Source organism: Cottoperca gobio, chromosome 2 (assembly GCF_900634415.1).
Source record: "Cottoperca gobio chromosome 2, fCotGob3.1, whole genome shotgun sequence".
NCBI classification, from domain to species: Eukaryota; Metazoa; Chordata; class Actinopteri; order Perciformes; family Bovichtidae; genus Cottoperca; species Cottoperca gobio.
Window position 1 is genome coordinate 8208764 of NC_041356.1, and position 17328 is coordinate 8226091.

The following is a 17328-nucleotide window of genomic DNA, read 5'->3' on the forward strand; positions in this document are numbered from 1 at the left end:
TAGGCAACTGTTGGCATAAGATCACATAGAACGGGATTATTAATTATTAAATTATTAATATTTTACGAGATTCTTACGGATAGGAATATTTTAAAGATACCTCACTCATAAACACGACTATTGGCAGGAAGTTATATTTGTGAATATTGTGGAAACCAGGCTAAAAGGCACAAACGTGCATAGCAACATTAAGCAGAGCATCGTTACGATATGTTTGGTTCTGGAGGCTTGTTGGCGTGGTGACTCCTGGCACGGCTGGTCGTTCAAGTTGTTGTTGAGTTGATCATACGGGTCAAGTAATATAAAACATATACGGATGATGGTACCGCTGAATCGGAGACATCAAGTTGCACGTTTATTCTATCAGCTGCTATTTGGAAACATGTAATAGGTTACTTGAGGATAACGTTTCCAACTGAGATATGGTTCTTGACCCTGTGCGCACAGGTTTTTTTTCACCCATGTGATGCAACGCACGCAAATGCTTCGATCGGCTCCCTGCGACATTTATTTCACGAGTGTTTATTAAACAGATCGAAGGACTCGCAGGATTTTTCTCTGTCATTTACTGGATCGTCTTAAAGCACTTTAACAGAATACTTTCCACCCGACGGAATGATTTCACCACTCAGGCATTCGGCCTTTGGAAGGAGGGCGCTGCTCCTCCCGCCTGAACGATGTAAACATTAGCGTTTTGCAGATCCGCCTTCACCACGCAGCTCTGGAGTTGAAGGCTGGCCTCATGTGTTCGCTGAAAAATAATGTTGGAAATCACAAGAGTGTGCGTTTAAGCAGTGTGGGTACAAATAATTCATGTCAAAAAGAGAATAGGTTATTTGGGCTTACAAAGAGAAAAATTAAGATTTAACTTGCTGTAATTACTCCTCACTGTCACTTGCAAGCTGCTTCTTCTCCAGATCGACACTTAATAGCAGCGATGTGATACATCAACACAAACAGGCCGCGCCAAATTCAACAGTGGAAAATCCTGAGCGTGCTTTTCAAATTGATATACGATCACAGAGGGCCTCATTTCAGCATCGTCTTAACAAATTCAAGATGATATGAGAAGTGATGGCCAGCTGACGGGACGTGTACATTCAGACTTGGCGTTGCAGCGAGCCTTCGCCAACAACTCCATCGTGTTCTAACGTGCAGTAGGAGCTGATTCCTGCCAATTGCAACATGCATAAAAACACACATTTGGCCTCTCCTCCCTTCTTCTTCTTCTTGTGCCCCCGCTCCTCCAGGCTTCCCTCCCTCTCCCACAGGTTCTGTGTAATATGTGTGTGTGTGTGTGTGTGCCGTGGTCATACTGGGACAATGTAAACACCATTTTTGGAGACAATGGACCTCCTGCAGGATCATTAAACACAGTTTCTAACCTTACGACTGAACTTCAGTGTTTTTAAGATGAAAAAAGCTTACATTCATCTTTCTCCTCTCCTGTATTCCCTCCACGTCATCCCCAGGAATGTAGCCAAATATTCTTCACATGTGTGTTTTTTTAGGACTATTTTTTTCTTCTTATAGCAAGTTCTTGACAGTTGACAATCATTTATTGTCAGTTCATTTTATTTCTACGGGTTAATTTAGTTTTTTTTGTTGTTATTCTTAAAAGATTAATTGCATCAGACACAAAGACACAAAGCTGCATACATCACACGTCTGATAAAACTCCATCTTCTAGGATCCACTTTGATTAAGTTAATTCAAGCTTTACATGTTGGATTAGATGTCCATGATTATTGTAGTGTTATTGAATCAACCATATATGCAAACATAACTGGTTCTCAGGTTCAAAATAGTGCATTGTCACAAGACTGTTTCCTTATATCCTCACATCACAAGTCATTCCCAACCCAAAGAAACTCGCATGCGGCTAAAGTGACCCAAAATAGAGAATTAAAGGCTTCACCTTCAAGACAAATATTTTCCAAGCAACTTTATACAACACCTCAAATGTTTGACTAAGCTCATTTAGACAAGATCTGATAAGCCATCAAAGAGCTATTCTCTGCAAGAACAGGTTTTCTGTTGCTTGTAACTTTATAACACTGCGAGAGGGTGTGAGGACGCCTGTGTGAGAGATACACACATGGAGCAGAGCGCCTGGTTTGTGGCTCAGTCGGATTTCAGAGTAAAGCAAGCGCTCCTCTTAACTTCTCAGGGCTGTCTGATAAGCAAAGAGGGATTCATTGCCTTCCTCTCGCTCATAAACCCACTCACTCGTTCACACGTGCCGTTTAAAATGAGAGAAAAGAGAGGTAAGTTTGCATCTTTCTCAATAAACCCCACTCCCGCAGGGGGAAGGAAATGGTTTTCATTTAAGATAGACTTGCAAAATAACATACATGTGTAATTCTTCACACTATTTCCTCCTCACCTACGGCTAAAACAGTTATAGGTCTTTACTATCAACTATCCCAAAACTAGAATCTCCCTATATGGAGTTTACAGAGTCAAATCTTATCAACTGTGTCTGTGGAGCTCCATTTGTGGGTCACTGACATGAAAACATTTGAACATTGCTGTTGATAATCAAAAGCTTCTTCGACTGCTAGTCCTCCTCCTCTAGTGCCCCGCCCCTCCCCACCGTCGCCTCACTGTTCTCTCAGTGCCAAATACCATAAACATGTAGCTAAAATGCAAAGAATACATAATACATGCAAACACGTAGGGCCGACAGGTTTGCTGGATGTTAAGGAGCATAAGATATAACATGCTGGACACATGTCATGCTGCCTGAAAGTTACAAACACAACATGCATTTGGAAAAACTCATTTTTTGTTACTCAAAAAACGAACAATATTTCTATTATGATTATTATGTTATTATTGTTCTGTTTCCAATTTGCATTGATTCATGCTCATGCTATTATTTTCTGGATTTCACTTTATTTTACATGTTGAACATAATTCTCTGTCTTCCTCTCCGTCTTGAGATATGTGTTTCAAAAATACAACCCTGACCAAAGGTGATTGTATTTTGAAAATCTCTACCGGAAGCCCTAACTCATACTGTCGCTGACCTGAGTACTCTCTCTCTCTGCCTCTCCTCGCTTGGTTCAGCATCTGTCTTCGGCAGAGTCCACGGAGCGCGCAGTATGGATCAGTTACGCATTACGCACTATGGTGTCTTTTCTGACACAGATGGTTTTCTGACACGCGCTTCTAACTGGTGCAAAGACATTAACTCTTAAAACTGTGTTGACTTTTAGTGAAAACTGTTTGTAGAAGAAGGTGACTTTTGTTTTTCTACGCTCCGCTCCGACGCGCGCACACACACACTTTTTTTGGACTTATTTTCTAACGGGATATCATTTGTTGCATCTATATTTTTGGGCGTTTACTATATGTGGATACTTATTCGGCACCATGGGAGACTCCGTGTTCCTCGACAGGCAAAATTCCTATCTTGTAAGTACTCGGTTTATTGGCCTTTAATGAATTCTAATGACTCGGACGTGTGCTGATAACGCGGCTTGAGGGCTTACATCTTGTCTTGTCAAGTAACGCGCGTGCATGTCTTGTATGTAAGTGTGCGCGTGCTTGCGTGAGGATCAGAGATGTTTATTTCCTGCAAGAAAATGAATCTTTGCATATTGAATTTAAAGCCTCTCTTTATAATTGTGCCATTGCAGAAGTCCTATTATTTTTCTGTATTTTAGTAAGCACACTTGCTTGCATTTTAGGATGTGCAATGAATAAATATGAAGTGTTTTAACAAATTAAAGGTATTTCCTATACCAGTGACTCTGACACAGCATTTGTTCACTGAGCAGAGAAAAGGAGCCTCAACAAGCAAACACTTCGTGTGATGAAACGTTTTAAGTGACATGTGGTGTATAAAGCTCACACACAAGACGACACACGTTTCCCGATTTGAAGAGGACACCTTTGGTATGAAAAGCAGCTCAGCAAAGACACTGCAAGCTGCAGCAGACTGCTGCTAGCTACAGGTGTTGTGTTTGACACTTTACACCTCAATTCTCCCTGGCCACATGAGGGCAAAACACACAGATATGGGTCAAGGCTGTGAGGACCGATAAGGGCTCTGATGAGAACTGCACTTTGAAAATGAAATCCTCAGCATTCTGGAGCTCATATTTGGCTATTTGACAGATTGCAGAACAGGTTCATGCAAATGTGAGCATCGAGTTGTGTCCTGGACACAGATTTAAACATGCACACATGCTAGTATTTTATCATCCGCCTTCTCTTCTCGGCCCCCTCCTTCTGTTTCCATCTCTCCCCCCTTCTCCTCCTCTCAGGTGGTGAGGAATCCTCTGCTGAGTGCTCCAGCGGTCTGTCTCCTCTTTATGAGCAATGTTTCTGTGGCTGGAAGGCCTCATAAAGCTACAAGCATTGATTGGAAAACAATACAATTTTCTTTGGCTTCGGCTGGCGGCACGCTGTGGTCTGGATTTGTGCTTTGTAGCGTGGCTGTGTGGTGTGAAAGCCGTCGCCACATCATGCCCACATTAACTGTGTCTAAAATGCATCCAACACAGGCTGATGAGGCTTCAGCGCACTTGCCAAATTGTTCCCGATGCATTCTCCACTACAGTGCGTGTCATCTTTTCTGGAGAAATTACATTTGATGCATCGGGGCTCTTATTTGTTTATTCAAGTTCTGGCCTCCTTTTGTGAATCCTATTAATACATGATGGAAAATCATACTAAGGGCCTTCAGAATGGGTGATCTAATTGGACTTAATAGCATTTAAGGCGAAGCAAGGCAGCTTTATTTATGAACAGCCACCATGTGTAGAAATACGATTATGGCATCTTTTCAAGCTCCAAAACCCAAAGATATTTAGTTTAATGTCATAGAAAACCAGCAAATATTCACAATATAGGAGCTAAGACCAGTGAAATGTTGGTGTTATTACTTGAAAAAGGACTTAAAGGACTAATCCATTCTCTAAATATTTGCAGATTCATTTGCTTTTAATGGACTAATCGATTCCTTGTGTCAGTTCTTTGTCAATTTTCCAAGTCAGCATTGTGGTGACTGTGGCAGGATATCAGACGGCTCAAAATGCTCGTCTACAGTAGATTAAAAAAAAGCTTTGGATCAAGAATATGGCAACCTCTCAGAGACAGTGTCCCAGCTCTGTGATTGATCAGATTGTTTCGTGAATGGTTTCGAAGGCTTATGAACACGTCTGCGAAGATTCCGTTGATGCTCTACATGTCATGGGCAAGCAGTAAAACACTTGTATCTGGCAAAGTACGTCCGAAGTGTGCACTGCGACTTTGCAAAGCAGCAAAAGCGAATATGGTTTGGAAAATGTGTTTAAAACAGAAGTCATGCTCATTGCCGTCTCATCAATCCTCAACACTTAGTTGGAATTTGGTACGAGAATGCTGTTGACAAAGAAGCAGTTCCAAATAAAATTGCATTTGTGTTTATGGAGGATTATGCCCCTTCAAGCCGCTCGTCGTCCGCCGATGATAAACAAATGCGGGCGGGCTTTCGTCATTCCTGCCAAGGCAGATAAATACTTCAGATTCTAGGTTACCAGACTGTAGACGCACGGGGATGGAGAAGACGGCGAGACAGAGCCAGAGAGAAGCGAGAGAGATGCGTAACATCACCTCGCGGCTGCCAGTGCGTAAACGTTTAATCCTCCCTCGAGGCGGACGTCCATTTATTCCATGTCTAGTGACGTGTTATGTGTTCTGCTTATATCGCCAAAGTATTGTACTAATGGAATACCATCAGGGATAACATATAACAGATTGATCGCTCAGGTCCCGTCTTGGAAGGAATTTGTTTTCCAGCATCACGAGGATTATAAGAATGATACACAGGCAAGCTTTTTAAGTCGACGTAAGCAAGACTCCTTACGTGCAAGGGTGATGGAACGAGGAACAAATCATTCATAACACAAATGTTTATCATCATCATATCCGTGCAGTTGTCTGTTAAGGAATGAGCATCTGCAGACACAGAAATGATAAACGAGTTACTTAACAGATCCTTTTAAAAGTACGCCGGGGAAAGCTTTTTGCACTGGATGTTTTGGAGCAGGATACAAGTGCACCGTAAAGCAATATGCCGTATGGATGTCACATAATGACGACAGAGAAATGAATGAACAAGGAAGTTTTAGAAGACAGGAGTTTGGTGTAAGTGAGCTAATCCTGGAGCGGAGCCAGCCAGCCAGCGCGGAGGCTTTTTGCCAATAGTCAAATAATGATAGTCTTTGTCCTGAAACCTTGTTTTGTGCTTACAGGTGTTGGCAAACTGTTTAACTTCCCCACTCTGTGCAGGCTTCAAATGGAGGATTTATATAGGAATCCAATGCTGCATCCTTCCGCAGAAATGACCAAAGAGTATCTTGAGTGTGAAAAGATTTGAAATAGATTTTTAAAATGATCTCAGACTATCTGAATTGAGAGATGTGCCCTTGCTGTGGCGGAGGAGTAAGAAGGCAGACAGAGGAACTATTTACCCTCCTCCACTCTTTTGATTCTGTCCATCTTTGCCCGGTCTTCCTCGAGCCATCCAGGGACCCTTGTCCGCCAGAGTGCAGCTACCTGTTTAGACAAGCATCAGATTCCCCCCCCCCTTTGTCTCCAATTGTTCTCCTCTTTGCAGATTCTCTCAACATTTCACTCAGAAACGTCAAATTCTTCTTCTTCCCCTGCTCTCCCTCTCAAACTCCTTAATGCTAAGAGCAAACATTTTTACAACACACTCCCCTCTCTTTACCTGTTGACCTTGTTCTAACGCAGTAGGTGTGTTTGTTTTACTCCCCTGCCACTCCCAGTACAAACAACTCTGGCAGAAAAAGCCACAAAGCCTTCCGTGGTATTGCAAATTGAAAGGAGGTTATAAAAAACAGATGAATGAATAAATCGACGTGAAGTGTTATGCGAAAGGTAATTGGCGCGAATGCCCATTCTTGATGCTCTAGCGTCTGTAATGAACAGCTGTGCTCATGCATGTGTGTGTGTGTGGGTGGACGGCATCAACCGTCCATGCGGCTTCTTAGTCATCAGCCTAGAGAGTTTATTTATATTGATCACAAGCTTTCCTAAGCACACTCTGACCCAGAGGGGGAACTTCGCTTGAGTGGGCATTTTGTTGCGCACAAAGATACTGAAGGCAAGTCCAATGTTGACCTCTTATCATGCACGTCGTGTTGTGAGACACTCGGCCCTCTCCAGTCGCTAACCTGCCACTTGAAAAGGATCCTTGCTCCGGTGCTGCATGTGTAGTCCCATTCCTTCACGGCCTCTCCACGGCCTCTCCACGTTCCACAGCCGTCACGTCTGGCTCGTCATGACAACTCCGTCCGTCCCTCGTTTTTCTTTCGAGACCCTGTCAGGGAAAGGCACTTGTTTTATTATCAACAGCGAAAGAGAAGTCCGCCCTCCCTAAGACTTGTCTTTTTATGGAGATGGTCGAAGGCTGAGGGGAAAATAGAGCGGAGGAAACGCAGAAGAGAAAGTTCTGGCAAGATCTGATCCGCTGCCGAGGAGGATGTGCTACCAGAGGCAGGAGTCTTTCTCTGGGCCTGAACAAAATATGTTTTAAAAGGAGTTTGATTTACAGCTGAAGCTCTTGCCCTTGTTTCTTCCTTTTACTTCATCCAGAAGGGTTTCTTGCTTCTGGGAATGTTCAAGGAGTTGGTCAGTAGGTTCAAGTAAAGGTGAGACATGTAAGCCATGAGGGCATTACATCACAGTTTGGGGATTTTGAAAGAACCATAACAGCGTGTTCTCCCTGATTTGCCGCAAAAAACGGTGTAATGAACCGGAACAAATACAGAACTAATCCATTTTACCATCCTGGGCGCTAAGAGTTTTATAATCCACTAATTCAAAACACCCTGATGTGTTCACTGATACCCGCACAGCCACACGTGGAGGCACTGGAGTCCTGCACACAAAGCAGAACTAGAGGTTTAATAATAAGAACGGATTGTGCTGTCCGATGGAGAGATCTCTGCTTTTGTTTTGAACACGTTAGACAGCTGTTGCTCTTCTGTTGACCTTAGCAACACAGCTACGCCAAAAACTAGCATATTTGCATCTCAAAGCAGACTTAATAGGACTAGTAATGCTTGCAGACTTGAGGCTGCAGAGAGAAAAATAAATTAGCCATCCCATTTTTGTAGGGTGTTAGAAATTTCCAGGAACAAGCTTTCGGTCGCAGGGAAATGATTTTTAGTCATTTGCATTATGTCACATGTTAGAATGAGGCTTTTTCTTACTTTTGGAACAGAAACTGGAAGTTGTGGTTTTACTTCAGCTCTCCCCAGCTAATGTGCTGTGTCCCCAAAGTTTAACATTGCTGAAATTGCATTTATCTCACAATGCTTTCTGCACAATTCCTGAAATAAAACGTAGCCAATGCATTGGAAAGAAGCGCAAACAACCTCAGAAGCATGCACACACAATGTTCCCCTGTGGTACTGTATGACACTGCCCTGCGGATGTTTTTTGTTGATGCAACAGCACAGCAGAGCTCTTTGCTTGGCGGGATTGGGACAGAACCCCATAACAACATGGGAAGAAAGCCTAGAACAGCTGTTGTGACGAACATGTGAAGCTTGATTTGCGTAGCTTAGTTCTCATGAACAGCAATGACGAACGTACTTGATAGCGAATAGATTTGGAATGGGTTGAAAATTGGCAAGTTGCAGGTCATCATCTATAAACCGGAATAACTTTTTACCATTTGCATTTTTGCAGAATGCAGTTTTAAGCTTTTCAAGAGAGCTATTATAATAAGCACGTGAGCAGGTACCCATGAACATTTATTGCTATAAATAAGAAGCCTTATTCCCAGTCAGTGCCTTGATGGAGATCGTTTCCCGTCAGCAGGTCACATACGCAACACAAACAAACTCAGGCAGAGTTATGGAGACAGATGGACTGATGTTATCAAGTCCAGACAGATAGACACAGATGAGCTGACTGACAGGAAGGTGGAAGTCACATTTCCAGTCAGGTGGCATCTCAGAGAGCCTGGCTGAAGCAAATATCCTGGCTCAGACAAGGACTAACACAGATGATGCCAGGATTAACACATTGAAGACACCATGCATACTGTTAATATGTGCAACAACTGTGTGCATTCATGTGCCTGGTGTGCACATATTTGCAAACCCATTTAATGTGTGTGCCCATGCATTTAACTTGTGAGTGTGTGTGCAGAAGAAGTGTGACCCAGGTTCAAGGGTCCTTTTGACTAAGACTGGATTAGCTGCTCTCAAGGCTGCCAGTCGGAATGTGATGATCAACAACTCGTAGCACACTCACTGTTTACCTTCCAGTCTATTACAGTCTGTTAATATCCCCCGTCTGTTTTCTCACTGGGAGTGTAGGCGAAATTGGATTTCATGAAACCAGAGCAGGAGGCATTTTTTTTTATCATTTCTCAAAGTCACAGAGAGCTACATAGGTGCAGCGATGCACGCAAACAGAGTTGTCAATTCAATTACAAGTGTGCTTTTTCCACGTGTCTTTTCTAAACGATAAAGGACGAATGAATGAAGAAGCTTAATCAATGGGAAATCCTCAAGGGAGCGTTATCACCATGTGCGCTGGTAGACACTTGTTTATAGTAAAATGACGAGAGTATGTAAACAGGAAACATGAGGACCTGCACGCGCTGAATGATGGATGAGTGGATGAATGACTCCATCCATCAAGTGGCGTTTGTATTTGCAGCGTTTCACTTCTGCAAGGCTTCATCTTCACTCATTTATGCAGCCATGTCCTTTGCAAATATTTCACGTGTGGTGATTGACAGTTGGCATCTACAAGAAGCATTGTCCAACGTAAGACTTTGTAAGTTTGACCAATTCATTCGTAGTGTTTTGAAAATATCTGATTAACTAACCCACTCTGCTGCTCTGATGAAAACGGGGAAACGTAATTCCTGGAAAGTACAGAGATGTTTTGTGTCAACTTCACTCACCTTGCCAGATAAAAAAAAAAATTCTAGTACAGAAATAATAGATTCACACGTTCTCCCTTTGAAGCATCATTCCATTTACTTTCACTCACTGTTTGTCAAAGTGTCGGCAAAAGAACTGTGCAGCGACGTTTGGATGTAATGTTTCAGTGCTGGGTCTTGTTGGAACCCTTGGCGGTACAACCTTTGTGGTTCTAGTTTCCCAACACTCACCACCAATCAATCCTGCACTTAACAGCAGCCAGTGAGAAACAGACTTTGTTTGAGTTTTGATTGCTCTCCCGGAGCAGTGCCAGAGGCAAGGTGATAAGTAGTTTACCGTGTTAATTAAACACCCCATTAGCACGTATCAGCCTCTGCTTAAAGTGTTCTACACCTCGTCATTATAGGGTTCTTTACTGGCACATATTCACACACACACACACACGTTTCGGTCAGTTGGTTTATGTGTTGGGCAGGACAGCGGCACTGGAGTGCTGTGTTCATTCTCTTTCCGCCAGGAAATCAATAATAGACCAGCTGACCCGACTACGACCTGCGTTACACATGCACAGAGGCATGCACACATACACACACGCAGTGTCCCATCCACTGTCAAGAGAGAACAAAGCATCGCTGGGCAGTGATGGGTGTGGCGCGGGTCTCCAGGAAGTCACACTTGGCTAAAACTTCCTGGACTGATTCTCTCTTATATGCAGTGGTTCATTGCTTTTGAATGGGTTTACATCACTTTGTGATTCAGCTGAGAACAGTCAGCGGTTCAATTATATTAAAGACTTGTTTTTCAGCTTTTTACCAATTTTCTTCAAGAACAACATGTTCTGTCGATGTTCAGCAATCAGTAACCCCGGAGGCTGAAATCTGCCGTTTTATCAGCCCGGTCATGGAAGACTCTCAATCCCCTCTCAAAAGTCAGTCCAGGAAGAGCCCTGGGGTATAAAAAGGGCCCCTTAAATAGTTTGTGGTCAAAAGTAAAATAGAACACGTTGATCCCATTCATGAAAAACAGCGACAAGGAGGTTAGCTCGGACCAGACATGCAAGCTTCCTTCTTTACAGTCTCTTACTCCGCACATACATGTTTTGTCTGACTTTACAAGTGTAGTGCAATCTTTTGAACGCTACTGCTCGCGTGGCTCGTGCGCACTTTGCATTCAAGTTGTGCGTAAACGCTGCCATGTGTCTCATAAAGTGACCACGGCTCTGCCTTAACTCTGTCATCTTCACCATCAACACCATGCGGATTCTGAGGAGCGGACCAGCAGGTTATAATCCCCCCGCTCTTTAACTACCTCGCAGGATTAACTGGGGGTGGTGGGGGGATCTGGCACCCATGTGGAAAATAAAGAGTCTTATGGAGACTTTGCTCTGATCCTGCTGTGTTAAATGGATACGCTGGAAGAAGCACAGAGAGAAAAAACTAAGGGGAATGTGCTGTACTTTCGTCGGCTCATGTTCTTGCCTCTGGGGTGAAAAATAAACTAACTATTCCCTAATAGGATGAACATATAATCTTGCACACGCTGACATCCATGAAAAACAAAGACTGAGGTGTTGAGTAAATGTTCTCTGATCTGGTATAATGGAGGTTGTTTGGAGGCACATAGATGCAGAACAGATGAGTTGAAACAGCTGAAGTTCCGGCATTTATCAATTCAAGAATCCACCATCCATGAGCCGGACTGTCGGAGGAAACCTGAGCCCCACGCAGGCACTGAGATAACATGCAAACTCCAGTTCAAGATAGGGCTTGTGAGATGGTTCAGTCAGAAGTCAGACTTATCTTAAAAGACAGTTGCAACCCCACTTCCTCAAAAAACACCAACTCATCCGACAAACAAAGTTTATTTGCGTGGACGTTCTCAGTGAGGAAATCTTCTTAGGCAAGGAGAAGGCCGAGTGCTTTGTTGCAAAACCGCCCTTCAACTCAAACAGCTACACTGTGTGAAATCCGGTTTGTCGCTGAAATTCGACATGCAGGGAAAAATGTTCGGGAGGCAGCAGCTGTTTCAGAAATGACAGATTAACGACACTACTTGCTTGGAACCATAAATGTTATTAAGTGCTTAAGACATCTGGAAGACCTTTGGTCACTACAAACATTCTAACTGTAGTTGTTTGTTTGTTTGTTGAAGGCACACTTTAAAAACAAAAGAAAAGGCTTCCCCCTCTTTTGTCCAACGTCATAGTTGTCATGTGTCTGTCTGGACAGCAGGAAGCTATGGGACAAAGTTGTCTGGGTCTCTGGTATGGTTGTTGTTTAACTGTTAATGTGTATCTTCGTGTATGGGTGTGCTGAAATATTTCAACATTTTAACTGTCAGAAAGTTCTTGCTCAGAAGGTGTGAAGATATGAGGAACCATGACGGCCATCGCTACATGAGTCGCATTCCCACTTTGCATCAGAGGCCCGATGCGTTCCGACTTTTGGCACAGATGCCAGTCCTAATCTCTGGGTCTATCTATTTAACATTCCAGGATTGATGGAGTGGTACATTATTTCTCTGGGAGTGGTTTTTATGAAGCCTGTGTGTGTATGTGTGTGTGTGTGTGTGTGTGTGTGTGTGTGTGTGTGAGCCCGTTCTCACGGTGCTGACATAGTAGAGCGCTCAGACTGCAAAGGGTTTGATGGGAAAGTAATTGCCATGGGGCTACTTACACGACCGTTTTGACTGATTGACAGATAAAGTGCACACACACAAACACACGACGTACTGCGTGTGTATTGCATGTCGATCCGTGTTAATGGAGACAAACTGAATTCAACAATTATTTTCCATAACTGTACATGGAGCAGAAACGACTGTCGATTGAACGACAGAAAATTCATTTGCAACTGTAGAATATAACATCAAATGTGTGAATGGATTCCTTTCAGCCCGTTTTAGGCAAAACAATCCCCAAAATGTATTGTCGAGCTTCCCAAATTTGAATATTGACTGATTTCTCTGCGTTCTATCATAGTTAACTGAATCTTTTAGGTTTTGCATTGCTGGTTGGACAAAAGAAGCAATTTGAATAGGTTACCTTGGCCTCTGAACACACATATACAGGAGAATATCTGGCCACAAAATGTTATGATTATTATAATATTTGGTAACATTTACAGTATGCAGCAACTGCACTTCAGGAGTGTTATTAGACGCAGCACATGCACAGTTGGGAAGCCTTTGAGGGATCGTATTTTTGTCAGTGGACTAGGGAGCATGAATCTCTCCATACAATTGGTTTTGGAATTTTATATAGAAAAATAAGTGCACAGTCTACAGTCTTAACTGTAAAACCAGTTTGTGAGGATGCTATTTCCTGATTGGCTGGAGCCGATTACCATCACAGAAAAACATTCTTTAAGCAGCTTGAAATGCCAGACACCAAATAAGTCTGCAACTTGTTAAAGTATAATCAGCATCTGAATTAAGCATTGATTGATGAAAAGATGTATGGTTATCATCACCACAGACACAGGCTCTTGTGTTTTCCTGACATATAATCCGTCCATTTCCTCAGCTTTAAGTGTCTGTGGACTAAAGTCCTGCTCACCTCCTCGTGGTAGAACAACTGCAATTGTCATCTGCTCAGTTCTGTTTGGCACTGGTCAGGCTACTGCTGAGTTGTGACCTTGATTTGAGTTTCAAATATCTCCACAACACAGATGGAGCCCTGGAGGAACTCACATAAACACACACACACACACACACACACACACAGGTCTGATTGCGCAGACCGTCTCCACTGCTGCCATCAGGCCACAATCAGTTTGTCTCTGCTCAAGTGGAGCAAGCATTTTTCCACTTTCCACTAAAACACACATGATCCCCACACTACCTTCCACACACGCACACACACACACACACACACACACACACACACACACACAATAATTTAAAGTGCTCTACTCTCCATACAGGATTAGTAATGATTAACCAGCTTCATCAGCTCAGCTGGCTAGTCTGGTAAGAGAGAGAAAGCAGGAGAATTTATAGACTTGTATACAGCTGAATAGGGCTTGATGCGTGTGTGTCCAACAAAAAAGGGAGATTAAATGCTGGAGGACATAATGGCAGAAGGGGAATAGATATGGATAAGGATGCAGAACTGCCAGGATACAAGTCATGGGTTCTACTTCCTCATACTTTTTTTAAACTAGCAAATAACACATTAGGAGCAGATTAGGTATTGTGTTTTCTAAGAGAATAATGCTGTAGGAGTTTCTTATTAACCCTAAAACAAATCAAATCTAAAACAACATTCAGTTTAACGACTAGAAACCTGATGCTTAAATGACAGATAATGTTGGATTGTGTCTTTTCATGCCACATCTTTATATGATATAATTGTATTGTCTTCATATCAGGCTGCATGTGGCCTCAACAAGACATCACTGTCATGCTGTGTGCGCACTGTAACAAGCCTTATATGGAGTCAGTAAGAGGACAATGTCTTTTTGTTGAAATTTAAGTAAACACATCTAACTTAAACTATGAAACTGGGAGGGACAAAAAAAAAAAAGGGGATTTTGAAACTCGCTTTACTCAAACGACAACCGTGGATATGGAAGAAAGTGCAGGAGAGGAAACACTAAAGTGCTGCTGGACCATCCCAAGATATTTAAAGGTTTCCCAATCCCAACACGTTTTGCAAGCAAATCAATGGTTTGCAAGGCAAAGTAGGGAGGATGCACGTCAAACACAGCTGTGCTCTCCTCCACCGTACCCTGGTTTAACCTTATGTTAACACAGGAATCAGCATTGTAGCTTTGACACATCACTCTATACCATGCATAGAGTTATAAAGACAAATGACGAGTTTATATGAAGCAGGAGCCGACATTCACACTCGAGCTCTGATGTTTCACTTCCCACAATTCACACATAAAGCGAAAGAACTGTGCAGCATCACGGCACAGAAACAAGGAATATTTCATGCCATGACAACTTCTACCAGACAGAAATAGTAAGTAGTTGTAATTTCGGGCATAATCGGAGAAAAGGTTAGTACAGTCTGTGCACGGACATGAGGTTAGTGTACATAAAGTTCACTGTTGCAAACAAAAACCCAGTCTGCCAATTACAGCTGACACATTTTTGGATGTAGTCTGTGGTCGGAGTGCCATCCACACATTGCTTTGCGCCAATACCCCACACACATACAACCCCCCACACACACACACATTACCTCAACTTCTGCTTCTACTATCAAATGTGTTGATGCACTACCTGACTTTCTTTGCTCTTGCGTCTTGTGTAACCATTATGCAAGACCCTAAATCTTCAAGGTCGGACCTAATTATTACTGAAGGCCCTTCATATTAATCTGTCTTTAAAATGTTTGAAGTTGGCCCGAGCCTTTAGATGTGCCTGCCAATGATCGGGGGAAATATTTGGAGCACACACTCCAAGTTGCTCATTGTAGCGACTGAGCCAGGAAACCCTCATTAAATGCAAAGACAGGCAAAAAAAACAATATGCAGTGAAAGATAATACCCTCATGTATGGTGGTGCCCCCCCCCCCCCCACACACACACACACACACAGCCAGAAACATTTTAATATTCACACATTTATTGTAGTTAAATGTATGCTTCTATCCACAAGAAATGAGTACTTCTGTAAAGTGCAAGGCCTCTGCAAGCGGTGCATTGTTGGGACAAGTTGTGTTATCAAAAGCGTCAAGTGTGGAAGTCAACACAAAAGTTGTTTTGACAGTTGCGCTCGGCCAAGTTTTGCGGTTCCTTTTTCTGAAAACGAGATGAATTGCCACCACAATGTGCTGAAGTAAACAGCACTGTTATTGTCAAAATGTGATTCTCAGATGAAAACGTTGGACAGATTGTTCTCTGCCGCGCGCTGCACAGGACACGCTGGCTGAACGTTGTGTAACTTGGCTAATTGTGTGAGTAAGTTCATTTTCCTCTCTGCTGATTTTATGGACGTGTATTTTATTGCAGCATGCTCACTTTTACTCTTGGCTAGAACAAAAGCTATTTATGTAACCATAATGTAAATATTGTTTCCATACAGTATGTACCATAAGAAAAAATACTTATTGGACCTGTCCCTGGATTATTTACTCCCCACCTTCCCCTCGTGTCATTTAAAATGCCAGAAGAATTCCGCCAGTTTCCCAGAGTGTGAGTATAAAGATGTTTCATTTACAATCATTCAAAACAGAAAAAGTTGCAAATATTTTGCAATTTTTATGGTATAAAAATCAATAATTTGAGCACTAATTAACATTAAAAAGTGTCGTATAGCTGCATGTACTGTGGACATTTACAACCATAACATCTTATTTTCTTCACACACTCTGCATGCCCTCCCATACATCACACACACGTGTGTGTGGATAACAGGGATCCATAATCCGCTGGTTATTCCCCCCCCCCCCCCCCCCACAGGCAGCGTCAGCGACAACACAAAACAGGTGAAGCCTATTAATCGTTACTGTGTGACAGATACATGTACACACACACACAACAGACAAGTGAGGGTGGTCACTAATTACAAGCAGATGTAAACCTTGAGGAGGTTCCAGGTCAGTGAAAGCAATCTATTACATGCATGCATGAAGCCAACATGTAAAAAGGCAAGAAAAAAGAAAGAAAAGTGTTGAAAAATACTAGTGCATTCCTCTGGATCAGTGTTGTGGCACAGAAACTCGACTCAAGGGTCATTAAAAGCCAGCTGCAACACAAATGGGAAAAGAAAAACAAACCAGAAGTTCGATGTGAAGAATTTTGGAATGTTCTTTTAGTGTCTGTATTATAAGTGATCTCTTCCTGGGCCTCTGATACCTTCCTGGAATACCACCACGCACGTCAGTCTTGATTTTAGTGTGTACGAAGCCAGCCGGCATGATTTTTGCCATCACACATGTGTGAGTATCCATACATGTGGTTGTAGAAAAGACATTTTCTTCCCACCGGCAGATCTGTAAAAAACCTCAAATGCCAACTTCACGGTAGCAGTAGAGGAGAAGTTAAACGATCGCTTCACACAGGTCAGCGAAGCTTGATCTAATGGTGGCGCGAAAAGGAAAAGTCAGGGGATCACCAAAGTAATTAGTAACCATCTGGGAACCACGGATGTCTGCACAGAAGTTCATGGCAGTCCATATAGAAGTTATTGGGATATTTCAATCTGCAAGGTGATGGTGATCTTGTTAAAAGCAATATTATCGTGTGGAAGTCAATGAATCCCTCACTTTCACCGTACCACAGCAATGGATTGCTTTATATAAAAAGCTATTGGGACACACATGTCAACGCGTCTCCACTGCAGGCCGATAATGGTTCACACTCGACGTCTGCGTGCTTTAGTATTGGCTACATTATTGCATGGTGCTGTCGATAAATCATCGAGTACAATAATGATCAGGAGAGGACGATCA

General features: G+C 42.7%; 2 protein-coding genes across 5 annotated transcripts in view; one reads left to right on the forward strand and one right to left on the reverse strand.

Moving 5' to 3' along the window:
- Positions 1–17328, reverse strand: part of LOC115020102 (male-specific lethal 3 homolog) — a 411372-nt gene that overhangs the window by 31986 nt on the left and 362058 nt on the right. Inside the window, exon 1 of one of the 2 annotated variants that reach the window (XM_029450017.1) lies at positions 7191–7230. The exons of the other annotated variant lie outside the window; for it this stretch is intronic. The gene's annotated coding sequence lies outside the window, so the exon portion shown is untranslated. Of the gene's footprint in view, positions 1–7190; positions 7231–17328 lie in introns of those variants that run through there. 2 annotated transcript variants of the gene reach the window in all.
- Positions 1–17328, forward strand: part of LOC115020065 (rho GTPase-activating protein 6-like) — a 52750-nt gene that overhangs the window by 19237 nt on the left and 16185 nt on the right. Inside the window, exon 1 of one of the 3 annotated variants that reach the window (XM_029449953.1) lies at positions 3064–3420. The exons of the other annotated variants lie outside the window; for them this stretch is intronic. Coding sequence (XP_029305813.1) covers positions 3379–3420 — 42 coding nt within the window. The 5' untranslated portion in view covers positions 3064–3378. Of the gene's footprint in view, positions 1–3063; positions 3421–17328 lie in introns of those variants that run through there. 3 annotated transcript variants of the gene reach the window in all.